At 39.3% G+C, this 24,558-nt stretch overlaps 1 protein-coding gene across 2 annotated transcripts in view; it reads right to left on the bottom strand.

Moving 5' to 3' along the window:
- Positions 1-6,853: 6,853 nt before the first annotated feature.
- Positions 6,854-24,558, bottom strand: part of PAPSS2 (3'-phosphoadenosine 5'-phosphosulfate synthase 2) — a 64,856-nt gene continuing 47,151 nt past the window's right edge. The window contains exons 7-13 of one of the 2 annotated variants that reach the window (XM_075216383.1): positions 23,272-23,383; positions 22,044-22,085; positions 20,368-20,573; positions 15,267-15,402; positions 11,516-11,784; positions 9,651-9,880; positions 6,854-8,507 (exon numbers count right to left, since the gene is read on the bottom strand). In XM_075216383.1, the coding sequence (XP_075072484.1) occupies positions 8,366-8,507; positions 9,651-9,880; positions 11,516-11,784; positions 15,267-15,402; positions 20,368-20,573; positions 22,044-22,085; positions 23,272-23,383 (1,137 nt within the window). In that variant the 3' untranslated portion in view covers positions 6,854-8,365. The remainder of the gene's footprint in view (positions 8,508-9,650; positions 9,881-11,515; positions 11,785-15,266; positions 15,403-20,367; positions 20,574-22,043; positions 22,086-23,271; positions 23,384-24,558) is intronic. The other variant, XM_075216384.1, reaches the window with a different exon arrangement.

Genomic DNA, 24,558 nt, shown 5'->3' with positions numbered 1-24,558 from the left:
TATTTATGCAAAGATAAATTTACATTAAAGGTATTTATGGTTCAGGTTCTAAGAAATGTGTGGTGTTTGGTCTTCTATTAATCTACATTTACAAGCAGCAATCTGGTGTCATCGAAGAAGCAATCGCACATATCGATTGCTAGTTATGGTTAGTATAAGATTCTCAGAAATACTCATGGATTAGTTTGAACCCTATTCTCAGCGGTTGCCTGGGGCTGGACACGTACACAACAGTTGAGTTGGGTTTTTTTTTTAAAATGTTTCTAATAAGCTGCTGAGTCAAGTCTTGCCCCCCCCCCCCCCTGGCTAAACTTTGCCAGCCCTCCCATGCTGCCTTGATCTTGTGTTCTCGACTATGCACAATTTCTGATTTCCTTAACACTTCTTTCACACTTTTGGATTATCACCTTCCCAGCTACAGGTTCACTCCCAGTGCTTTAACCTCTCTGTAAATCTCTAGTAAGCCTTCTCATATCTGCAGAAATCTGAACTCTATTAATTTTCAACAGTTTTCCACCTCCCCACAACACCTTCTCTTCCCAATTTCTACATTCTACAGCTACAGCTACTGCCCTTAATCAAGTGGCTCCAGTCATTCTTCATACTCTACGTTGACTTTGATGTCCACCATGGCACAATAAAGTAAGACAAGATCTTCAAAAAGTTTCTCAAAGCAGAACGTCACTGGCATAATCACATACCTCTAATGATTTCCTAACATATACTGCTATCTACTACTCCGAAATGCTCTGAACACTGCAAAATAAACATACTTCCAATCTCTCATATGTGCTCAGGCTTCTAACCCCAAACACCTTTTTAACACATTTAGTTCTTCTTAACCCTCCCATCACAAACTTTTTAGACTACCATCAGTGCCCAGGATCTTGCTTCCTACTTAATGGATAAGATTGTCTGCATGGCTCCCACACTTCTTATCTACTGACATCCCCACCATCATCATGGGTGTTTTCAACATCCCTATTTCTAATCCACGTTCCAATGCTGCTTCCAAACTACTCTCTCTAACATCCTCACTTGGCCTCTCCCAGTGGATTGAATCCGCTACTCATCAGGATGTTGTTTTCTCTAGACTATGCTCAGTTTCTCATTTCCTTAATGCTCCTTTCCCCCTCTCAGATCACCACCTTATTAGCTACTCGACTCAGACTTGAAATTATATCATCTCCCTTGACAAGCAATCAGCTCAATTCCTTTGTAGCACCCTCTGACACTCTCTCTTCATTTGATCCCACAAATGAAGAAGTTTCTACTCTCTTCTCATCTTCCTATTCTACCTCCTGTCCTCTTGATCCCATTCCCTCACAAATTGGTAGGTCACTGTCTCCTGTGCTCATTCCCTCTCTAACTAAAATCTGTAATCTATCTCTTTCTACTGGTATTTTTCCATCACTATTCAAGCATGCAGTGATTACTCCCATTTTAAAAAAAACAGAATTCTGACCCTTACTCTCTTGTAAATAACCGTCCTAGCTCCCATGCCCCTCCAAGCTTTTCGAGAGAATTGCTTACACTCGCCTCACACACTTTCTTACAGCAAACAACCTATTGGATCCTCTTCAGTCAGGCTTTCGCTCTCAACACTCCACAGAGATTGTGCTGACCAAGGTTGTCAATGGTTTGATCACAGCAAAAAATAATAACCATTACTCTCTTCTAATTCTCCTGGATCTCTCTGCTGCATTTGACACTGTTGACCACTCTCTCCTCATACAAATGCTACAATCCCTAGGTCTTGAAGGCACTGTCCTATCCTGGTTCTCATCCTACCTATCTAATCGCTCTTTCAGTTTTAATTTCTCTGGATCCACCTCTGCTCCGCTTCTTTTATCAGTTGGAGTTCCACAAGGCTCAGTCCTAGGTCCTCTGCTATTCTCTATCTACACCACTTCTCTTGGAAAACTAATAAGCTCCTTTGGATTTCAGTATCATCTCTATGCAGATGATACACAAATCTATCCTCTGCTGATCTTTCACCATCTGTGTTGTCTTGCGATACTGACTCTCTCTCTGCCATTTCATCTTTGATGTCTTCTCGCCAACTCAAACTCTATATTTTAAAAATGTAATTAATAATATTCCCACCCAAAAGCAGAAGTTTCCTGCCTGACATTTCTATTTCTGTTGATAACATGACCATAAATTCCACCCCGCAAGCTCGTTGCCTAGGTGTAACTTGACTCACAACTGTCGTTTATACCCCACATCAACTCTATATCTAAATCATGTTACATACACCTAAAGAACATTTTCAGAATACGCACATATCTGACACAAGACACTGCAAAAACATTAATTCATGCACTCCTCTCCCGCATCGACTATTGCAATTCCCTCCCTACTGGTCTTCCCAAAGTTAGACTTGAACCCCTACAATCTATTTTGCATGCAGCGGCTAGATTGATATTCCTTGCAAACCGTTATTCCTCTGCTGAGCCACTCTGTCAGTCTCTACATTGGCTGCCTGTATTTCAACAAATCCAATATAAAATGCTTTTACTAACATATAAGGCCATCAACAAAATTGCACTGACATACATTTCCTCACTTGTCTCAAAATATCTCCCAACTCGACACCTCCGTTCTGCACAAGATCTACGTCTCTATTCCACTCTCATCACATCCTCCCATTCTCGGTTACAGGATTTTTTCCAGGCTGCACCCACTTTGTGGTATTCCTTCCCTCGCACAGTAAGACTTACCTCTAGTCTTCAAACCTTCAAGCGTTCACTGAAAGCCCACCTCTTCAGACAAGGTTATGATATTCCTCACCACCATCTTAATCTCCCTAGATTACTCTATTACCATCCTCTACACTGCTAATACAAGACAACAACCCTCTGACCAACATTGCCACACATACAGCCCACTCAATACTTTTACCTTTGCATTCTAGCTGGTCCATTGTGCAATATGATGTAGCACATGCCCTTGTGTTTCTAACTCCCATTGTCCTATAGATTGTAATCTTGTGAGCAGGGTTCTCTTACCTCTCTGTCTGTATGTATTACCCAGTATTTTTTTATTAATGTTTGTTCCCATTTGTAAAGCGCTACGGAATCTGCTGGCGCTATATAAATAAATGATGATGATTGATAAGATCCGTCTTGAAATGGTATCAAACGGAGATCACCTTCTGACACTCTCCATTTGATCCCACAAATTAAGACGAAGTATCTACTCTCTCCTTATCTTCCTACTCCTTATCTCTCCTGTCCTCTTGATCCTATACCCTCACAAGTCGGTAGATTCCTGTGCTCATTCTATCTGTAACTAAAAACTGTAATCTCTCTCTCTCTCTACTGGTAACTTCTCATCATTATTCAAGCATGTCGTGATCGCTCCTATTCTGAAACAAAATTCTAACCCAAACCCACTCTCAAATTGCCATCCATATCCCTCCCATACCTTCCAAGCTTCTTGAGAGAATTGTCTACGCTCACCTCTCATGCTTTCTTTCTGCAAACAATCTATTGGATCCTCTTCAGTCAGGCTTTCATTCCCAACACTCCACAGATACTGTGTTGAATAAGGTGGTCAATGACCTGATCGCTGCTAAAACTAAAGGCCATTACTTTCTTCTAATTCTCTTGGATCTCTCTGCTGTATTTGATACTGTTGACCACTCTCTTCTCATACAAATGCTACAATCCCTAGGTCATCAAGACACTGTCCTATCCTGGTTCTCATCCTACCTATTTACTCTTCTAGTGTTAATTTCTCTGGATCCATCTCTGGTCCACTTCCTTTATGATTTGGAGTACCACAAGGCTCAGTACTAGGTCCTCTGCTGTACTCTCAGAGAGAGAGGTAAGTCAGACCCACTAACTGCTTTGTGAACTTTCTTCTCAGTTGGTTGCTATATTTTTAGTTGGTTTTGTACATGGCAATGTGCAAAGCTTGTTGCATGTAAGGTACAATTTAATATTTCAGGACCTACTGAATATAATGTATTACATTACATACCTTCCAACTGTTCCAGTTGGACTGTTCTGCTGTCCTATGGATCAGGACTCCAGAGCAGTTGAGGGGTATGTTCCACTAACAGAAGCCACTTCAATGCTGAGTGTACCAGCAGAAGTGCATGTAGCACATTTACAATACCTACAGTCAAACACCGTAATGTGTATGTGTTAATGTACTTGTGGCATGGAGATTGTAAACTCAGCTGGGACAGGGATTGCTGTGCATAAAAACATACAATATATTTTTTGAAAGTTATTTGGCAGTACAGAGCATCTTGGGGCTACATAAATAATAGATAATTATAGTAATATTCAGAACATGTTGCTTCTAAGTAGGGCATGAATGTCGACATCAAATTATTTGGTTTAAAAGTGACTTGAGCAAGATGTATCCTGCATATATTCTCACATGCCCATAACTTTGAATAGTGCCGTGTTTCCTGTAAAGTGTTTACAAGTTCGAAAATAGTAAAACGTGCATAAAACATTTCTGACAATAGGGGGTAAATGTATTAATGTCCGGATTCTTCAACTCCGGCGTGTTCAGCGTCTTCGGCGATTAAATTTAAAGCGGCGCTGCCTTGTAAAGGGAAGTTTCCCTTTACAATGCAGCGCCGCTTTAAATTTAATCGCCGAAGACGCTGAACACGCCGGAGTTGAAGAATCCGGACATTAATACATTTACCCCCATGTCTGATGTAAGTTCCATGTAATATACTTCCTGTCCTCTTAATACCCAAAGTCTATTTGGCTCCATTCAACCTGCATTTTATGACATATTTTATACATATATGTGATTCTATAGCTGTGCCAGGACTTGTGCCAGTGAACCTCTGGGTGAGCCTGTAAAGAGTTGCTATTGTGGGCATACAAAGCTAGTGCCTGGCCAGAGAGGGAGTCTCCTTGTCTGGGTGAACTGTAGGCGAGCAAATAGGACTGCAAGCAAGATGGGATTTGGTCCCAGTTGGTGGCAACCTGTCCTGTCTCCATGGTGACACACCAGTGTAGTCATCATCTAAACACAGATGCACATGCTGCAAAGGAACTGAGATAAAGTGTGATTTTATACTATTTCTGGGTCGTGCTCCTGCAGCCTTACCTAACTACATAATAGTTAATGACACCAACAAGTTTAATGAGTTGTTACTGCACTTATGGAGAAGTTAATCACTACAGAGATATACACAAGAGACACTCACATAATCCGAGTAATGCTACAAGTGCACCAACTGTATCCAATGTTGTAAATGTGCATATATTATCCGCTTTAGACAGTCAGAGTGAGCGAATTGTTGTAAGTGTGATTGTGGTGCTGTGAGACTCCTTAATCAAATTTATACATGTGCAGGGGAGGTTTATATTCCAGCATTTAGTGACTGAGCTGTTTTAGTCACTCTGCGTTATGCTCACTTTAAGGGTTGTTCTAGTCGATTTGTTTGATTCAAGTTTATTTCTATTGTCATTCAATTGTATTTGTTCATTGCTACTTGTCTATTTGGTGCTATCAGGGAGTGGTCAGTTCCTATAGGCAACCAGTTTAATAGAAACAGATGGTGGGTGCGCACAGCTAGGGTAGGTGTAATATTGTCCTATATATGGGTGGCCTAAAGACTCAGCTGCTAGAAAATAGGAGAGTCCACTCCCTAGGGTAAAGGATACAATAGTTACAGCTGTGCAAAGTTGGATACAAGGTTTCTACGGCACCTATTGTTTACTTCAAATCAGGACAGGACTGATCGCAAGTATTTGGGTTTATCCTTCAATACCATTCTTGGACATTTTAAAGATTTGACGTTTCCATTATTGCAACAGATATTTTATTACAATAGGAGTGGATCTCCTTAAGTATAGACACTATTGACCATCATTGCCACCATGATTTTTTTCTGTGCATTTATTACTTATTTTATGTAACACTCCTAAGTGTATTTTATCTACCCATCATCTGTTTACTAATTTTTTATCTTTTCCTTTGAAATGTAAGCACAATGTCAATAAATGCATGATATATTTATCCTAGACACCTCTCTATGCATTCCATAAGGTAGACTCAAGCATTTAACCAGGTGTAGTTTGGCTGTAGTGTAGTCTGCCAGTGTGGATATACGCATTCTGTTTGGAGAGACGTCTCCTACAACGAGAGATTGACAGGTGTACTCCTTAATTGTGGTTGAGAATTTAAACTGTCTGTTGCATTTTATATGTTCCAACCTAGTCCTACTGTGCCACAACTGAATTTAAATCCTTATTCTAATCACCCATTCCCTTTAATGAACGTGTCAAGGTGGTCTCTATATACATGCTGTGTTGTCTTACCCCTGAGAGCTCTCTGTGGATTCAAGTCGCCACATCTCCACAGTATGTAGCCTAGAAGACTTGGGTGGAGGTACTGTGCTAACAAGAGTGGAAGTGATTAACGTGAACACAGCATATTAGCATGATCCCACTCAGGAGCGGAGTGGAGGGATGTTACATACGGAATGTTGCAGCTAATTCTTTTTACATGTCTGAGACTATAGCTGCTCAAAACATGGCTACTTATATGCACACACCTTCCAAAAGTCCAGATTTTTGGTCTATCAGAAAGGGTGGGGTATATCTTGGTGTGGTTAGGTTATATTAGGGCTGATTGGGAGCATGCCCTAATTATCCAATCAGGAGTATTTGGAGGTTTGCTATAGCTGACATTTAATTTTAATGTGGCCAAAACAACCAATTGTGTCAATATATGCAAATATACAAACAATGTGTGGATTTAGCAACATATGTTAATGTTCCTTACATAACACTTTAGTTATGCCAAACTAATATCAACTCAGATCTGTTTGGGAATAAGCGCTTATATAAAACATTCACAAGACAAAAGGTAAATATATATAAATATTTATTTGATATGTAAGTAAGCAGTATGACATTTTGAGAGACATTGGTAAGGATAATATTTTGTTAAAAAGGCACAACACCTCTGTCTCATCTTTTCATAAATGTACACTTTATGAAATAATCCAAATTACAATGTAATCAAAATATGTGCTAATTTGTGAACACAGATCCTTCATAATTACTGCAAACAAGTGCTAAATCCATTCTCTATTGTAGGAGAACTTTTTATATTTCAGTGGAGAGATAGGTGATCGTTAACACTCCAGTTATTTCTGAACTACATCCCTTATGATCTGCTTCATTTATAGCAAGTCACTTCATACACACAGTACAAATTTGGTCCACCACACAATGTGTACAATTGAACATACATTTAAACTAAAAACAGCAGATACATATTTTAAACAATTTATAAAAATACTGATTATTTTTTTTTCTAGAATATAAAAATTTCAACAGTTGATTTTCATACAAACTACTAGGCCATAGATGTGATTACTATGTACAAATCGTAAACAGTTTAGTACAATCGTGAAATTGAGTTTACGTTTACACATTATCTTCCTATAGCTTTATTATTGTGCTGCCCTTCATCCTGTGTATTACACAAAACAATTTCATGATCGTGTAAGAAGTATGATAAGTACAGATTGTGCTAGATACAGTTTTAAAACCACTGTGGGCCCCTATCACAACCCTCCCAAAATTTCCAATTATTAAATTGGCCTCCCACTCACCCAGGCCTGCTAGCTCAATCAACGCTCCAAAACATGCGGTTCGGTCTCCCAATCACCATGGAATCCAGGACTGTCCCGCAATAAATGGGACTGTTGCCTGATAAGGGAGTCCCCACTTTTTTCATTTTAAGAAGCCAGAGGGACCTTTTATAAATATCTGTTTTTCGGTGACTGCAATGAGCCTGCATTCTGATGCATTTTAAAAGGGTTCATAGACCCAAACATTTATAATTCATAAATAATGTAATTCTGTTGAAGTGTAAATCTATTCTACAATGCTGTCCAATTACGGAGAAAATCCCAAATGGCACACAATACAAAATGTCAGAGAGGGCTCCATATTTACTTAACAATTAGTGTATCCTAATACATAATGTTACAGCCTAAGGCAGCGTCACAATTCAGCTCAATGCATTACCTCTGTCAAGAGAGTGCTGTTTTTTCACATGATTATTTTTCAGTCTTCTGTAGAAATAGCACCAAAAGCACAATCACTGATTCTTACTACTGCACTGTCTTGTTAAAAATTCCATTAGTACCTAATGTCCAGACTTCTACGCATGAATGTATTTAACTTTAATATCTCTCTAGCTATGGGGAATTTTTAATTCCAATATTATTTCTAAGTACAAAAACAGCCATTAAAAATGTATTTAAAAAGTATAAAATTGGTTTTCTTACTAATTAGCACATAAATGGGTTTAATCATTTAAATTACAATATTGGTTTGCTGCTCGAGTTCCTGTTTGTGCTTTCAAATCAACAATTTTTATCTAGTGAGCAATAATAATCTGTTAAGACTTTCCAAGCTTTGGGGGCCATGAATCCATCTGGAGGGTTGTCACCTGCACGTGCCAGTTTTCTCATACGGGTTCCAGAGATGAAGTCAAATTCGCTGTGTCTAAAAATGAAAACAACACATCCATTATATAATGACAATTGATGACCTACTGTAAATAACATTGTTCTAATTGATTATTGACATCACAAATTAAAAATAAGTTGAGTATGGAATGTAGAAAATTATATCATCCCTAGTTACAATTATAGCACAGATTTGACCATTACCAGAGAACCTACAGTCAATTAAATCCTATAACCACCCAGAAGGATACTGTAGGCAAATTAAAATTAAATATATAGGATGGGTTCCTTTATGGATACACCATGAAATACCAATATTGCCTCAAAACCCCTTATTTCAATATTTTACCACCAACATAGTCAAAGTCCAGCAATGTGACTTTAGTATATAGTGTCTGTATACAAGTGGTATTCTGATTGCACCCAATCACTCCTGGTCAATTCCTATTTAAGGTTATCATTTCAACACTCCACGAGGCTCCTTGACACAGCATTGTGCAAAACACATGTCAAGGCCTTGATTTGCTGGAAGCTGTAGGAAGTTTTTAGCAACACCATGACAATGGGACTTCTATTGGTAATGGATAAAAGTATTCTGCTACAACCATTTTTTGCATTTGCACTTTATTGGGATTATACCTATGGCCTGATACATTATTTATATATGCATTATATACTGCAATACCCTGTAGTTTGTGTGAATATACATACTTGCCTACTCCCGGAAACTTGTTTCCGGGAGAGGGGCGTGACTAGGGGCAGAAAGGGGCGGGGCGCGGTCAAACACATTATTTTGGCCCCGCCCTGCGCTGGAAATGACGGTTTTTGTGGGGGCGGAGCCAAAATGGCGCAAATTCACCAAGAATTCTCGGTGAATCGCGCCATTTTAAGAAGGGAATTCCGGGATGCGGGAGAAATGCCAACTCTCGCCGGAGCCCGGGAGACTGATCCGAATCTACTGTGCTCGATTTATAGATCACTGAAGTCAGTACATTTTACCAAAATGTTATAGACGCTCAAATTAAAGGTAAGATATCATTGTAGCTATAAGTAGCACTTACCTACAAGCACAGTAAAAGTATCTTAAATATTGCTGCAGAACCATTAAACTTTATTTAAGAAGAGATTGTAATGCAATATTGTATACCTATAAGTACTATACATTATAAATCTTCTTTACCTTTCTTTATCATAGAACTCCATAGCTGCGTTCTTTGTGTTGTAGGCGGCCACTCTGAATGGAATGATTTCCACAGATGTCAGTCCTGGTGCCATGCTCAGCACTTTGCCCCCATGTGTTGGCTCGTACATATCCTGTTTGGTTTCAGGATGGGGCATGCCAGCTGGATCCCGCCCTACAATGTAGAAGTTGGACCCAGCAATCATGCGAGATCGGCAGTGCCACTGAACCTGTGGTAAAAATAAGAGAATAAAGACATGATATGCACGATCGACGTGACACACGCAAGTACAACATAGCTTGACTATTTGTACAATACACAATATTCTTAATGCTAGTGAGCACCTAATTACAGTTTCAGCCCTGCATTGGACCTGTCGTCGGGAACACGAAGAAGGGGCAACTAGCATGGAAAGAATAAGGCTCCCTTGTATCCCAGTTTTACAAGCTCAGCCCCCTTTTTTCCTAACCTATGTTTAGCGCACAGTGATTATTTTCCCAACATTTACACTCCTGTTGTACTAGATTAACAGGATAACTGGGAATAGGTTCATAAATCATATGTGGGACCTAAAGGCATAGTGCTGGTTCATGGCCTTATAAAACAAGGGTGGACAAGGTTTCCATTCCAAAATCACGTGAACTGTTTATTTCAACAAACAGCAGTATAAATGAAGGTTGATTTATGTTACATTGTGCCATCAGATATTTAAAATAGTATTTACTACTTGTAATTTCTTGGTAATAGTAACTATACCCTGTACTGCTAAATTAATCTACTGTCTGTGGCTTCCTGTTTTATATTAGATCAGGCTAAAATTGTATAATTATGGGAGGTTGTACAGCTGCCTATAGTGTGTGGAACTGTACTGTGTTTGGAAAGTTAATGCAGCAAACACAGATCTCACCCTACTGATCAATATATCTCTATGATGACCACACTGCCAGTACTCACAGAACAGACCTCACCCTACTGATGTATATATCCCTATGATGACCACATTGTCCGTACTCACAGAACAGACCTGACACTACTGATCAATATATCTCTATGATGTCCACACTGCCAGTACTCACAGAACAGACCTCAAACTACTGATGTATATATCCCTATGATGACCACACTGTCAGTACTCACAGAACAGACCTCACACTACTGATGTATATATCCCTATGATGACCACACTGTCAGTACTCACAGAACCAACCTGACACTACTAATCAATATATCTCTATGATGTCCACACTGCCAGTACTCACAGAACAGACCTCACAGTACTGATCAATATATCTCTATGATGTCCACACTGCCAGTATTCACAGAACAGACCTCACACTACTGATCAATATATGTCATTTTCTATTCGGCACTCAAGAGAGGACAGCTAGATTCTCACTTGTTGATGTTTGTTATTGCACATTTGTGCATAGAACAGCATTTCCCAAGTAATCACCTTTGACTGGCTTTGTGGTAAACTGACCATAGTTATAATACACTGCATTACTTGCCATGTGAAGTTATTATTTACTGGACGAGATTCCCTTAAGTGATGACCAACAGTTGTTGTGTAGGTTTATTTGGCCCATGAGCCATTACGAGAATTAAAAATCTCTGTAGCCATTAATATATGACCATTTATTATTAGTCTTTAAGGGGCATATTCAATTGTCGGCGGAAACGCAGAAAATCTTGCGCTCCGCGCACTATTACCGTTACGGTAATAGTGCGTGTAAAAAACGTTATTACGGTAGTTTTCTCGCTGGATTTCAGCTCGCAGCTCCCTGAGCTGAAATCCAGCTTAGTTTTAACGCGGCGGGGAATCGGAAGAATTGAATATGCCCCTAAGTGTAGAATATTTGTTCACCTCAGTGGGTCCTGCGTACAACATCGGTGAAGGAAATATAGCCACAATGGTTGATTTTGGGTCCAAAATGCCCTCTTCGAGTACAGCTGCGTGTTGTTTCATGCGCCAGTCCAGAGGCACATCATCATCTTTGGTCCACCCTCCCAGAGGGTGTAATAGAAGTACCGGACACTTATAGCCCCTATCCAGCAGATGGTGCCTGGTGTCCTGCATTAGCAAAGCATGTCCATTATGGACTGGGTTTCGGAGCTGAAAAGCAAACACTGCATCTGGGGGAAAACAAAATAAAAGAAAGAAGTATAATTAAACACATTAATCAAAGAAATTACACATTTAACTATTTCTGTTATTAGCATTTAGTAAATCAAATAATCTGCCAATTCGTAAGACCATGTTGGAGATCAGCACTGCCATGGAGTATTACGAGTGACTCAGAGGTATACAAGGACATGTTGAACAACAATAGCTTTGCAGCAGCCAACAGATTAGTTTATCATACAGCAAACAAGAACAGCAGTGAACTCACCCTAGTAAGACTTTAGGACAGAGAGTACAGTCATTAGAGGCCTCTCTCCCTCCTCCACTTTACTACACTATGTAAACAAGGAAACTGCAGCACATTCCATGTTCAGCAACTTATTACACAATGTACTGGCTACACTTCAACTAGTCATTAAACAAATGCACAACACGTTTTGAAATTTTAAAGTTTTCACTGGTATTGACAGTATCCAATCAAGTAAAATTCTGTTGAAAATTAAAGGTGCACTAGTACCTGGTAAAAGGTGGTAGTGCAGGGAGGAGCAGGGTGTGATTGGTCCTTCTGCTCACACACCCCTTGGGTTTCAGCCAATGCTGAAAGAGTAGCCGCAGGAAAACGGCTGCATGTACCAGTTCATGGGGGCTCCAGCTGAGGGGTTACCACCTTTTACTAGTATCACTGGCATATAGGGTCTGTTTCATTAAGGGACTTAGGCAAGAAATTGAGTTTTAGCAAGTTAGTTTATTATTTTGCACATAAGTTAAATACTGGCTTTTTTTCCTAGATCAACTTTAAATTTCAGTGTACAAATAAGCTATCAAGTATTTGTGTGTTACGTGAAAAAACAGCCAGTATTTAACTTATGTGTAAAATAATAAACTAATTTACACCCCTTGCATTGCAACATGGTTTTGCCAAGAAAACTTAAGTAAGAAAACTTACTCAATTTCTTGCCTAAGTTCCTTAATGAAACAGGCCCATAAACACCACATTAAATCAGCAACAATGGCTGGAGATATATTTAAGAGATTTATATACGAATCTTTAAAGATGATCTGTCACTGTCTAGTAAGGCAATAAAATGACTTCCAAGTATTGTATTGTGAAAGGGCATAGTAAAATAGCTAGGTCTCGCATGGTGATATCTCTTGCTCCATTAACTTGGATAGCTGGCACAAGCTACCAGCTTAAAGATAACACTTTAAATGCTGTAATTAGTGATAATATAGTTATATAACATAAAGCAAGGTGTCAATTCCTTGCAACTGAGGAAGTAAAGCTACAAGAATCATCTTGTAAAGCTACAAGATTGCTATCTAGTGCCAACTAGACAGCAATGCAATACGTGGCATGGAATTAATTTCACAGCATGGGGTCAACATATACCTTGCAGGTCGTACTTAACCAAATGCATACTTGTCATGTGTATTGCGGACACATTTCACATGTGGATCAACCCTGCTCCAATGACATTTATGATACATTCACCATGAAGCATTAATATAATTTTGAATAGGGATTGTTCCCAAAGAGGAATTTGTCAACAGTACACATGGCATTCATAATGAATGCTGGAATGAGCCATCACTACTTGCTATGTTTCCTTTAATCCTTGGTCCATTCTAGAAGCAATTATGAACTCCTCATTCTAGATTACATTCACCATGCAACTGAATATAGCTAAACCGGAGCTGATGAATGGAGCATGACAAATATGCATTGTGGGCCTGATTCAGTAAGGAACGTAAATGCCAATATTTGCTGTATTTTGCATAGAATCGTTCTACGCATGCCCAGCATCGGACCATATGCCAGTGAATGCACCAATGTCCACTTCATTTTTGAGTGCAAAGGACCCTTACTACAGCCTATGATTTCATGGGTGGAAAGGGGAGGGGATTGGGCATATGCACATAGTCAATGTACAGTAAGGGCGTGCCAAGCTTCAGGGCATAACAGCCTGATAAATGTATTTTATGGAAATAAATTAAAAAAAATATATATATATTTCCACATATGTAATGGACATATCCTGCAGTCTATTGTCTGTTACCGCAGAGTGGACTTAGGCCCATATTCACTAATAAACGTATCTTTACATCCGCTCATTGTTGAATACAGACGTTTGTATGCCTGATTTATGCATTTTTTTTTTAAATCGCGCAATACATTAGTTTTGCGTGCCTTAATAAATCAGGCCCTGTCTGTCCCCCAATCCGTGGTCCTGGTAAATGGATGTATGTGAAAAAAATGCAGGTGGTCAAATTAAGTAACAGCAGCTCACAAAAAGCTAAATGACATACAATCCACATTTCTACTTCATGGATGTCACCAAGACATTTCTAAAGCGCAGTGAAAATTTGTTGTACATTAACTCTTTGGTCTATTACACCTTATAAGCTCATATCTAAGGCAGGAAACTAGGATGTGAATTAATCAATGTACACAAGGTTTGATGCATCTTTAAAAGGCTTAACGGCTGATATCCTGACTTCCTTTACCCTCTTGCTCTTTAACTAAGACCTTAAATAACTGACACAAGACCTGAGTGTGACAAATTTAAATAGCTTACTCAGATATGATGGTGGAGGTTAGAGCAGTCAATCGGACGTCAGCCAGGCAAAACCCGACTGTCCCAGCATTAACTGCGGGACCTCATCAACTGGGGGTCAATCAATCAAACCCCAGGTTCAAGTGGGAGACAACCAATCACACCCCGGGCACACATATCTAATTTAGTGGGACACCGGGTCCCGGGCTTACAGAACCCGCCCATCCTCTGGGCTAGACGGAAAGCAACCACAGGGCAACCACAGGGGCGGTACCTGTACCGAGACTATAGCCGATTCACTCAAAGAGGCGGGTTCAGAGTGCCCACTACCGTAATGTGCGCCCCAACCACTGGCCGTTGACTGTACTGCATTTTTCGGCAACTCTCCATTCAGGATCACCACCAGCCATGCCAGCATGCCAATTCCTGAGCACAAACACAATAAGCATCCAGCATGTATCTGTGCTACCAAGTACCGCCAACCAGGGAGGGTGGGTGGTCAACGTCCAGACTGCATAGACTGCTTAAATCTCTGCCCATCAAACTTTTAGATCCTGTCCCCTATGACAACAGATAGGCGTACTCCATAGTTAACTATTAACCCCAGAGAATAATCCAGTTTGAAGATACAGCCTCAGCTTTTAAATTGCCTTCAGGCTTATTTCATCCCTCAGTTCTTAGAGTCACATAGTATGTATTACCCAGTATTGTTTTATTACTGTTTGTCCCAGTTGTAAAGCACTACGGAATCTGCTGGCGCTATATAAATAAATAATGATCATCTACTGTATCAGTCTGTTTGAAAGAAGTAGAGCTACTAGAGATGTAACAAATGCACCTTTGGTCAAAACGAATAGTACTAGTAAATCATTTAAGCTTTTTTTTTATTAGCCAACCTGTAACATAGGAGAGATCAACATAATATAGCTTTGTTTTACCTGCATTCATTTCTTTAGCCTTCTGCTTCAACTCCAGAGGTGTAAGACGGTATTGATCTAAACCATCTTCCCACCTGATTCTTTCCAAGACCTCAAGATCACCACCAACCAGCCAGTCACCACTTTCCAGGACCATCTGAAAGATAGTATGTTTGGTTTATTCTTTACTATGTTCACACATAAATGAAGCACACAATGATTATTCTTGTAGCATTATGCATTATGCTCTCTGTATTGTATATCGGTTACTAGAATGCTTCCAGTGTATTATATAGAGGTCAAGGTCAATAGAATGCTCTGTATATTGCATCGATGTAAGTAGAAGGATCTGTATATTGTACAGAGGGCCGCTATAATGTTATCTGTGTTGTATATAGGTCACTAGAATAATCTCTGCTTTGAATACTAATCAGACAAGAATAGTAGACGTTGTATTTGGTTATAGCTCTTTGACATAACAATGTTTTTTATGTTTCATTAGCTATATAAGACACACCCACATTAGATAAACGACACCTTCATAGTTTTTGTCACACACATTTTCCTTTGTGTCTCACTGGTAGAAAATCCTTGGCAACTTGCTTGTTCTGTAAAGGAATAGGCATGGTGTATGATGTTACAACCCCTTAATCTAATCCATACCTGAACTGCACTTTTCAGCCATGTTGTTATCAGGAAGTATCAGTGAGGTAACTATAACATATCCTTGGAAAAGTACTTCAGGGGTTAAATTCCACCTCCACAGGGAACACTCAGGAGTTAAGTGAAATGGCTATCATTGTTATTTCCTTTGCTCCCTATTGTCCCAGTAAGGGTCACCTGAGGGAAGACACCTAGGAAGGTAGGGGAGGGGGGGCTGGATAGTGTAAGCAGCCCACCAATCAAGACCTTTTGCAACTTCACTGGGCAGGCAGATCCCAAGGTGGGATTAGGAGGTGATAAAAGAGGCTACCCTGGGAGCTGGACACTTGTGTGACTAACTTTTGACCAAGAGATGATGCTCAGCCAGAGTTGCTGTGGAACATATATCTCTGGATTTATTTGAACTGATTTCCTCACTTGCTGGACCTGCTATCGTTAAGGAGCCATGCTGTATTTAATCCTGTTCCGCAGAATACATAATTTTTCCCCTAATACCGTGCCTGAGTGATTTGGGTACCACATATCTTCACAGCTTCCTTGGCTAATAGTTGCCAGCCAGTCCCCTGCAGTAAGTGTTGCTATGCCTGTGTACATTACATATAATATATACATACATATAGCAGACAGTACATATAATATATACACATAGTGGTCAGTACATAGAGAGAGACTGGCGGCTAAGTATAGCATGGAAGGACAGTAGAGTATAGATACAGAGACATGTGGGTACAGTATAGCACATACACATGTGGTACAGCACCTACACAGATATGGGGGGTGCAGTATAGTATACACACCGGTACGGGGGGGGGGGGGGGTAGTATAGTATACACTCTGATATGTGGTGTGCAGCATAGTATATACACAGATATGGGGGGGCAGTACAGTACATACATAGATATAAGGGTGCAGCATTGTACATACATAGATACGGGGGTGCAGCATTGTACATACATAGATATGGGGGTGCAGCATAGTACATACATAGGTATAGGGGTGCAGCATTGTACATACATAGATACGGGGGTGCAGCATAGTACATACGTAGGTATGGGGGTGCAGCATAGTACATACATAGATATAGGGGTGCAGCATTGTACATACATAGATACGGGGGTGCAGCATAGTACATACATAGATATGGGGGTGCAGCATAGTACATACATAGCTAGGGGGGTGCAGCATAGTACATACACAGGTAGGGGGGTGCAGCATAGTATATACATAGATACGAGGGTGCAGCATAGTACATACATAGATACAGGGGTGCAGCATAGTACATACATAGATACAGGGGTGCAGCATAGTACATGCATAGATATGAGGGTGCAGCATAGTACATGTATAGATACAGGGGTGCTATGTATGTACTATGCTGCACCCTCGTATCTATGTATGTACTATGCTGCACCCCCATATCTATGTATGTACTATGCTGCACCCTCGTATCTCCCTTACAACTATAAATCTGGTTGTGCGTTTTACATCTTTCAACCTGCGGAAGAAAATTATTTTTTTTACAGGTGAAAATCTCATAAATAATGTGCTAAATACACCATTTCAACCAAATTTTACTGTAAATAAAGTCAACTATTGAGAGCTATAGCTTTGAACTATGTTGATACAACTCAGTTCACTTCAGCAATTGCTTCCACTTGCAATACTTCAAAAGTCAAACACAACGGGTTCATAGGACTGACCTGTACTTAAATAAAGTGGGAATATTGGACACTATAGATGTATGATCATCTACTGTATCTATCTGTAGCGATCCTGGATTTATGAGACTGACATTGTTCCTAGTCATAGGATGGTTATGATTATTTATATGCATCTCCTTTTTTGCTTTGGGATCTTTATGTTCCGAATAATATATATTTATTAATTGTAACTATTACACAATTGTAAAGTATTTTTTATTTGTGTTCAGCTAGTTGGTTTGCTATTAAGACAAATTTATTATCTTATTTATATTAAATAAGTAGAAATAAATAAATAACATATATATGATTATAATTGGTTCATTCATGACTATGATGTTCATAATATTGTAGTATTACTCCTAATTATAGAGTCATAATTTATTTGTTTACTTACATTGTTAAAGTAGCTCTAATTGCAATATTGGGTTTTTGTTTTTTGTTTATTTTGCATTTGTCACTTTAAATAAACTTTTTTTCTAACACAAGAAAAATCATTGGTATAACTAGTTAGTTTTACAGTCCATTTCACATAGGACACTCGAATGTAAGAGTACAGCGCTGCGGTATTAGTTGCGCTATACCAATAAATAGATGATGATGACACTACTAGTGTTACTGTCTAAAAGCTATAAGATATGTCCTTTTTGACTGGTGAAGGAGGAGAAACAGGGGATGAGGTGACTATAATACAGCCTGGGGCAGTATTTGTGTGATGTGCCTGTACCTCTTCCTAAGGATACACACAGTGTTCCTTCAGCGCACAAGTACTTAGTCCAACCTTTCCCAGTAACTTAGCTAAAAAACAATGTTTGTCAAATTAAAATTCTCCTTTAAGTTCAGTCCTCCAAATTCTCAAAACAAATTCAATCATTTTAAGTGTGAATTTGTAATATAGGTGCCTGACATAAAATGTACTTTTGTAAGCTATCTTAATGCAAACATGTCTGCAGTCATCTGTACGTTTTCCCTGATGGCTGCATAATATGCTGTTTCACCACTGACAATATGGCTGCTGTCTGGTTTTAGTACCCAGACATTTCTTTTTACACATTTGTAGTTGGAAATTCTGCACTATATAATAATACACTTCTCATACATTTATTTGTATATGTACTATGCTATAAGGCACTATAGGCTTGTGACAGATGAGAACCTAAAACTGAGAGGCAACATTTTCCCATCAGCCCTAACCATTCAGTGACGCCAAATTCACTAACAGAACATACAATGTCTTGATGCCATGCTTAGAAGAAATGGTATCTGTAGCTATAATTAGTAGAGGACATTATAGGAGTTGCTGATCTATGAAATTCATCCGATTGCCATTTTTGGAGTTGGTGTTTTAGTGAATGTAACAAGACTTTATGGATAACACCACTTCAAACTAAAACATTTGCTTGGGCTGGAGCACTACAAAATCCTAACACTCACCGTACATGCTGCATAGCTGGGATCCCTAATGAGTGTAACAGTCCCGCTCCACACTGGGTTTTGTTTCTCTTTGCACTCCAGCCAAAACATAATTGTTAGTTTTGGGTGGATTTATCCTTTACAGGTGCCAAGATTTATGACTGTATTCTCCAGTTGTGCAATCCCTGAATATAGACATGTGTATAAATCCTGCCGCTTCCAGCTGCGTAACATCGCTCGTATCCGGCCCTTCCTCTCCCAAGATGCCACCAAATGCCTTATCCACTCTCTGATCATCTCCCGCCTGGACTACTGCAACCTCCTCCTCACTGGCCTCCCCCACTCTCATCTCGCTCCCCTTCGATCTGTTCTTAACGCTGCCGCTAGGCTTATTTTCCTTTCTCGCCGCTCCTCTTCTGTCTCCCCCCTCTACCTAGCCCTTCACTGGCTCCCATTCCCCTTCAGAATCCTCTTTAAACTCCTCACATTCACATACAAGGCCCTCGCCAACTCCACTGCACCCTACATCTCCCACCTCCTCTCTATTCATGCTCCATCTCGCCCTCTCCGTTCTGCCTCTGACCGTCGCCTCTATTCCCCCCTTATAACCTCCTCCCATGCGCGTATCCAAGACTTTGCCCGCGCTGCCCCCCTCCACTGGAACAAGCTCCCTCCCTCCATCAGAACTTCCCCTAATCTGTCCAGTTTCAAACGGCCCTAAAAACTCACCTTTTTCTTAAAGCCTTTCTGTCTCCCACTTAACTTCCTACCTTATCTTCTGCCTCCGACCCCCTACTCTCCCTCTCTCCCCTGCTTCTCTCTGTCTGTCCACCCCTCCCCTTAGATTGTACGTTCCTCTGAGCAGGGCCATCTCTCCTTCTGTTTCCACCACTTCTAACTCTGCTCTCCAGCTACTTAGCCCTCCTCCTCGAGGGTCCTCCACCCCACGTCCACTCTCCCTCCCTCCTCCCCCTGGGGGTCTTCCTGTCTTCCGCGCCCTCCTTCTTGGGCCCCGTCGTTTGCGGATCCTCCCTCCACCTTCCCCGCCCTCTCTAGCTGTGCATTGAGCTTACTGAGCTACTGTGCTTACTGTTTACTGTACTGTGCTGTCTCCCATTGTATTGTAATTTGTTTGTACCTGTACGGCGCTACGGACACCTTGTGGCGCCTTATAAATAAAAATTAATAATAATAATAATAATGTGTATATATGATATTACAAGCCTATGCCGAGAAAGGTGTTCCAAAATCAGGAAACCGCCCTGATCTGCTTACTTAGGATAAGGTACAGCATTCAGATGTTTAAGTAGCTTAAATATATTACTGCGGCTGCATGTGACACTTACTTTGACATGAGGGTGCTGAGCGCAGGTTGTGCCCCACACTCGGGCACATCTCTCTTCCTTTCTGTGCTCAAAAAACTCTGGATTCCGCAGAATGGCCACTTTTCTTCCCTCATACGAGAGAGCAAACGCTTTACTGTCGCTCAGTCTTTCCTTATCTTCCGTGCTAAGAGGCAGCACAATGGGAACGCTCAGGTTGATCACACCCCCTAGAAACACAATCTATTTATTAATACAAAGGCACACAGGTAACAATTCAGAACAAAGTTCAAGCAGCCTTCCACGGATGGCATAGAAAAAGAATATTACTAATTTAAATTGCACCTAAATAATTACACTGTTCTGGGTTTCTTTGGACATTGTCAATTTAAGAGGCAGGTTTGTACTGCAGTTTTAGTCTTCCTGTTTTTGCCGTAATTACTATCTATCATATATATTATTTAAATATAAACTGACTCCTAACAGCATTTGGTAATCTGTTTAATTTAATTTGTATTTTCAAACAACTATTACTACTAATTAAGTATAGCGTTTAATTATACGGTATATACACAGCACTTACGGCTATGCTATGGCGTTCCATGTTGCTACATAGTTAAGAATAATACAAATTCCTTTGTTTTAAAAAAATCTTGTATTAAATTGCCTTTGGTGCCAAAAGTTGTATTGGTTAAAAGTGGATTCCATGTATATATCTCAATATGGCAACAAAGGTGGAATATCAAAACAAATCTGAGCTACTTAGTACAATTGAGATAGTGTTTATATACTAATAAATAGACGTTGACACTCTTGATCGGAACCCTGAAAAACAATAAGCAAAGTCAACCACATAAAACACTAATCAATAAAATCTCGTAACTTACCATTAATATTCATATTTATAATCAGTAACACAGATTTGATCAACATGTAACATTTATAGTGTATAGTTTCAACAATGCCAACATCGTTTACATTTAGGTAACTTTATTGCGATGCCACAGGCATAGGGTGTGACATTAATAGAGTAATTAGCAATTGCCTTTAACCTGATAATTACACACTATAAATGTTACATTTAGATTATGCTTTATTTGGAACACAGATTATTAAACATAGACATATATCCATCAAATGGCGATATAGTTTAATAAAAGATTCCCCAACCTTTGTTAGACATAGGCCACTGTAAATATTTCAGCATAATGCAAACAGTACAGGGGTGGTACACCTCTTGTTATGGGTTCTATATTATAATAGGTTAGCTATTATATTTAACCATGATATATGGGTACAATTGGTTGTTGTTTTTTATGTTTGCTTGTTTGTTTTGTTAAACTTGTAGCCAATAATATTATTATACCACCCCTACAATGATGCAGTTGCTGTTTGTAAGAATGGAATTAAGAAGTCACATGATCATAATTGAGGTTTATCGCAGGTGGTATTTGTAATTACATTAGCATTAAGTGGGTTGCATTTATAGAATGTATTTTTTTAAGAACATATAGTATGAAGATTTTTACATGGCTTCGATGTTATTTATTTTTCTGTAAGTGCAACTCACTGGAATCTACTGGCAGATGTTTTACTTACCAGCAAAATTAAATAATTGGCATTGACATTGTACACGGATCTCTGTAATTAAAGTTGCTGAGCATGATTTGGCACAAACTCTTAAAATAAAGTAGACTCACCAAGATACTTTGCGAATGATAAATCTGAGTTATGCATGGAATCTGAAGAAAAGTACAGTTTTGATAATCACACAATAGCTACGTACACTATTGACGACTAATCAGCAATCTTATTTAGATTTAGAGAATTGTGGCGTGGTAGTTAGCATTGCTGTATCACAGCGCTGGGGGTCATAAGATTGATTCTGACCAGGGCTCTATTTGTGCGGAGTTTAGGGAGACGCTATAAACACTGGGGAGAACATAAAAAGCCCAAAAACATACTGCTAGGGTAATTTGCTTCTTACAAAATAGACCCAAATATATGGGTGTGTGTAGTATTACATTTTGACTGTGAGCTCCATTAAGGGCAAGGACTTATGTGAATGACCCTATATGCTCTGTACAGTGCTATGTAAAATTATTGGAAGTATATAAATATATAATACCTGTAATCCCAGTGCCTAGGTTTCTGGACTAACATGCATTTCAGTGCGTATACACACAAATCTCTACATGGGTGGGCTAAAATGACCATTGATTATGATCAGAATCAAAAAGAAGTTGACTAGGAATGGCAAAAATACTGGGTTTTTTTCTACCTGCCTGATATAAAAACTTTGGTGAAAAACACAGAAGGAAGCAAGTAGAATAAAGCGATGTCTTTAGCAAAACACGCAGGAAGGCATAAAAACCTATGAATTAAGGTTTTCTGAAGTGCAAAGCCACTTTAAGTGAAAATACACATCTTATGTATGCCAACATTTTGAATATCAAGATTGATATTTATAATTATGAATTATAAATATGTGTTATTTGGCACATCTACAAAGCTGTGTGTCCTCAAGGTAGACATGCTGGGACAGAGTTACAATTGGAACCTGGTTTCATTTAATAAGATGGTGAAATGTGTAACATGACCAAAACAGCTGATCAGCAATAATCTTTGTTTGGTCCAGAATAAATGTGACTATTGAAAGCAAATGTCTTGTAGGTTGCTACTGGTTACTGCATCACGTTCGTTAATAGCTCTTATAGGCTTTAAACTACCAAACGGAAGAGCATAGCCACAGAAAAGTACCATTTGTTCCCTGCCACACATGTAGGTATTGGACTGCATTGCTTTCAAGTTAAGTGAGATCCTTCATATGCCAGTATTTGCCCTATGTTTCTTCATAACATTGACCTTATATTGACTAAAAACAATTCTTAGATGTAATACACAATGTAAAAACAAAATAAGCAGTACCATCTAAAAGTGTGTCAAAATGAAGGACTTGCAGATATTCCCTCTCCCGCATAAAGCCCTTGAGCGGTGTGGCCCAGCCTTCACTCAGAACCTGCACCCACTGGAGGTCCAGCTGTAAGGACACATTGAAATTACATTTACGTCACAGTATTTTGCTGTTTGAGGTTAGATAACAAACTGCATAAAATGACTGCACGTGACTTTATGCCTAAGATTATATATTAGTTGTAACATTGCTTTATAAGTCAGTCCAGCATATTTCTAATACACGTCATTTCCTTCATAGTTAAACACATTGACCCAGATGCTCCTCATTTCTTGTATTGAATTTAATGAGATATTAACACGTGGTTAATACCTTTTAAGAGGTACTTATCATGTTCTAATATAGAGCACTTTGGCACTACTTATAACTGAAGAGACATTCAGGGTAAGATGACGTAAAAGATACATCAAACTCTCTATACCTAAAGCAAGGTAAAGCAAAAACAAAAAGACAGTTAAGTACAACCTAAACCTGTTATAGCTCATAAGAGCTTAGAACCTTAGATGAACCTTAGATTTGTTTATTGTTTAAGTGAGAGATGTTACTTAGGGTAGCTACTAGTGGCAATGTAACATTGTTGAACATTTTATTTATTATGCATGGATGCTGGATGAGATGAATTAAACCAGATTCCCCTCTCCCCTCGTTGCTCTAGCCTGCTACACCAACGTACGCCTCACAAATTGCTTTTTCAAAGTTGCCGTCTCTACGGGATGCAGAGAGACTTGTACACAGGCTGCCTTGACTTGTGTGGAGTCACTGTCAACCGCTATTAGTTTAGACCAGCACACTGACGGTGGTCAGTCTGTCAGCTACGGAGCAATTTACACCGTGCTGCATTGATTCATGCAATTTCTATATACATAAAATATGTTTTATCTGTAAGATAACCAGCATGTAATAAAATCATTATATTGCTAATATTACTGACAAGACACAAATATTCACCTGTATTGATACCCGTGTGTGGAAATTAAATGGCTGTCGCAAAGACAATTCAGTATCTCTACAATTTTGGGATCATTAATCTTAAGGGGAAAACACTATTCTGTATTTATTTATTTTTTTTAAAAAATCTGTATTATTCTATTAGCACAGCAAGTGCAATGTATTAAAATACAGAGACGTTTTCCTCTGTTCGTCGAAGTCTAACTATTAGACAACTATACCCAGTGCACTAACATTGTACCTGTTACCAACACAATGATACTTGAATTACTCAAACCTGCATACTAACAATC

The sequence above is a fragment of the Mixophyes fleayi genome, chromosome 6 (genome assembly GCF_038048845.1).
Source record: "Mixophyes fleayi isolate aMixFle1 chromosome 6, aMixFle1.hap1, whole genome shotgun sequence".
Classification (NCBI taxonomy): Eukaryota; Metazoa; Chordata; class Amphibia; order Anura; family Limnodynastidae; genus Mixophyes; species Mixophyes fleayi.
This window is presented reverse-complemented; position numbering and strand designations above follow the sequence as displayed.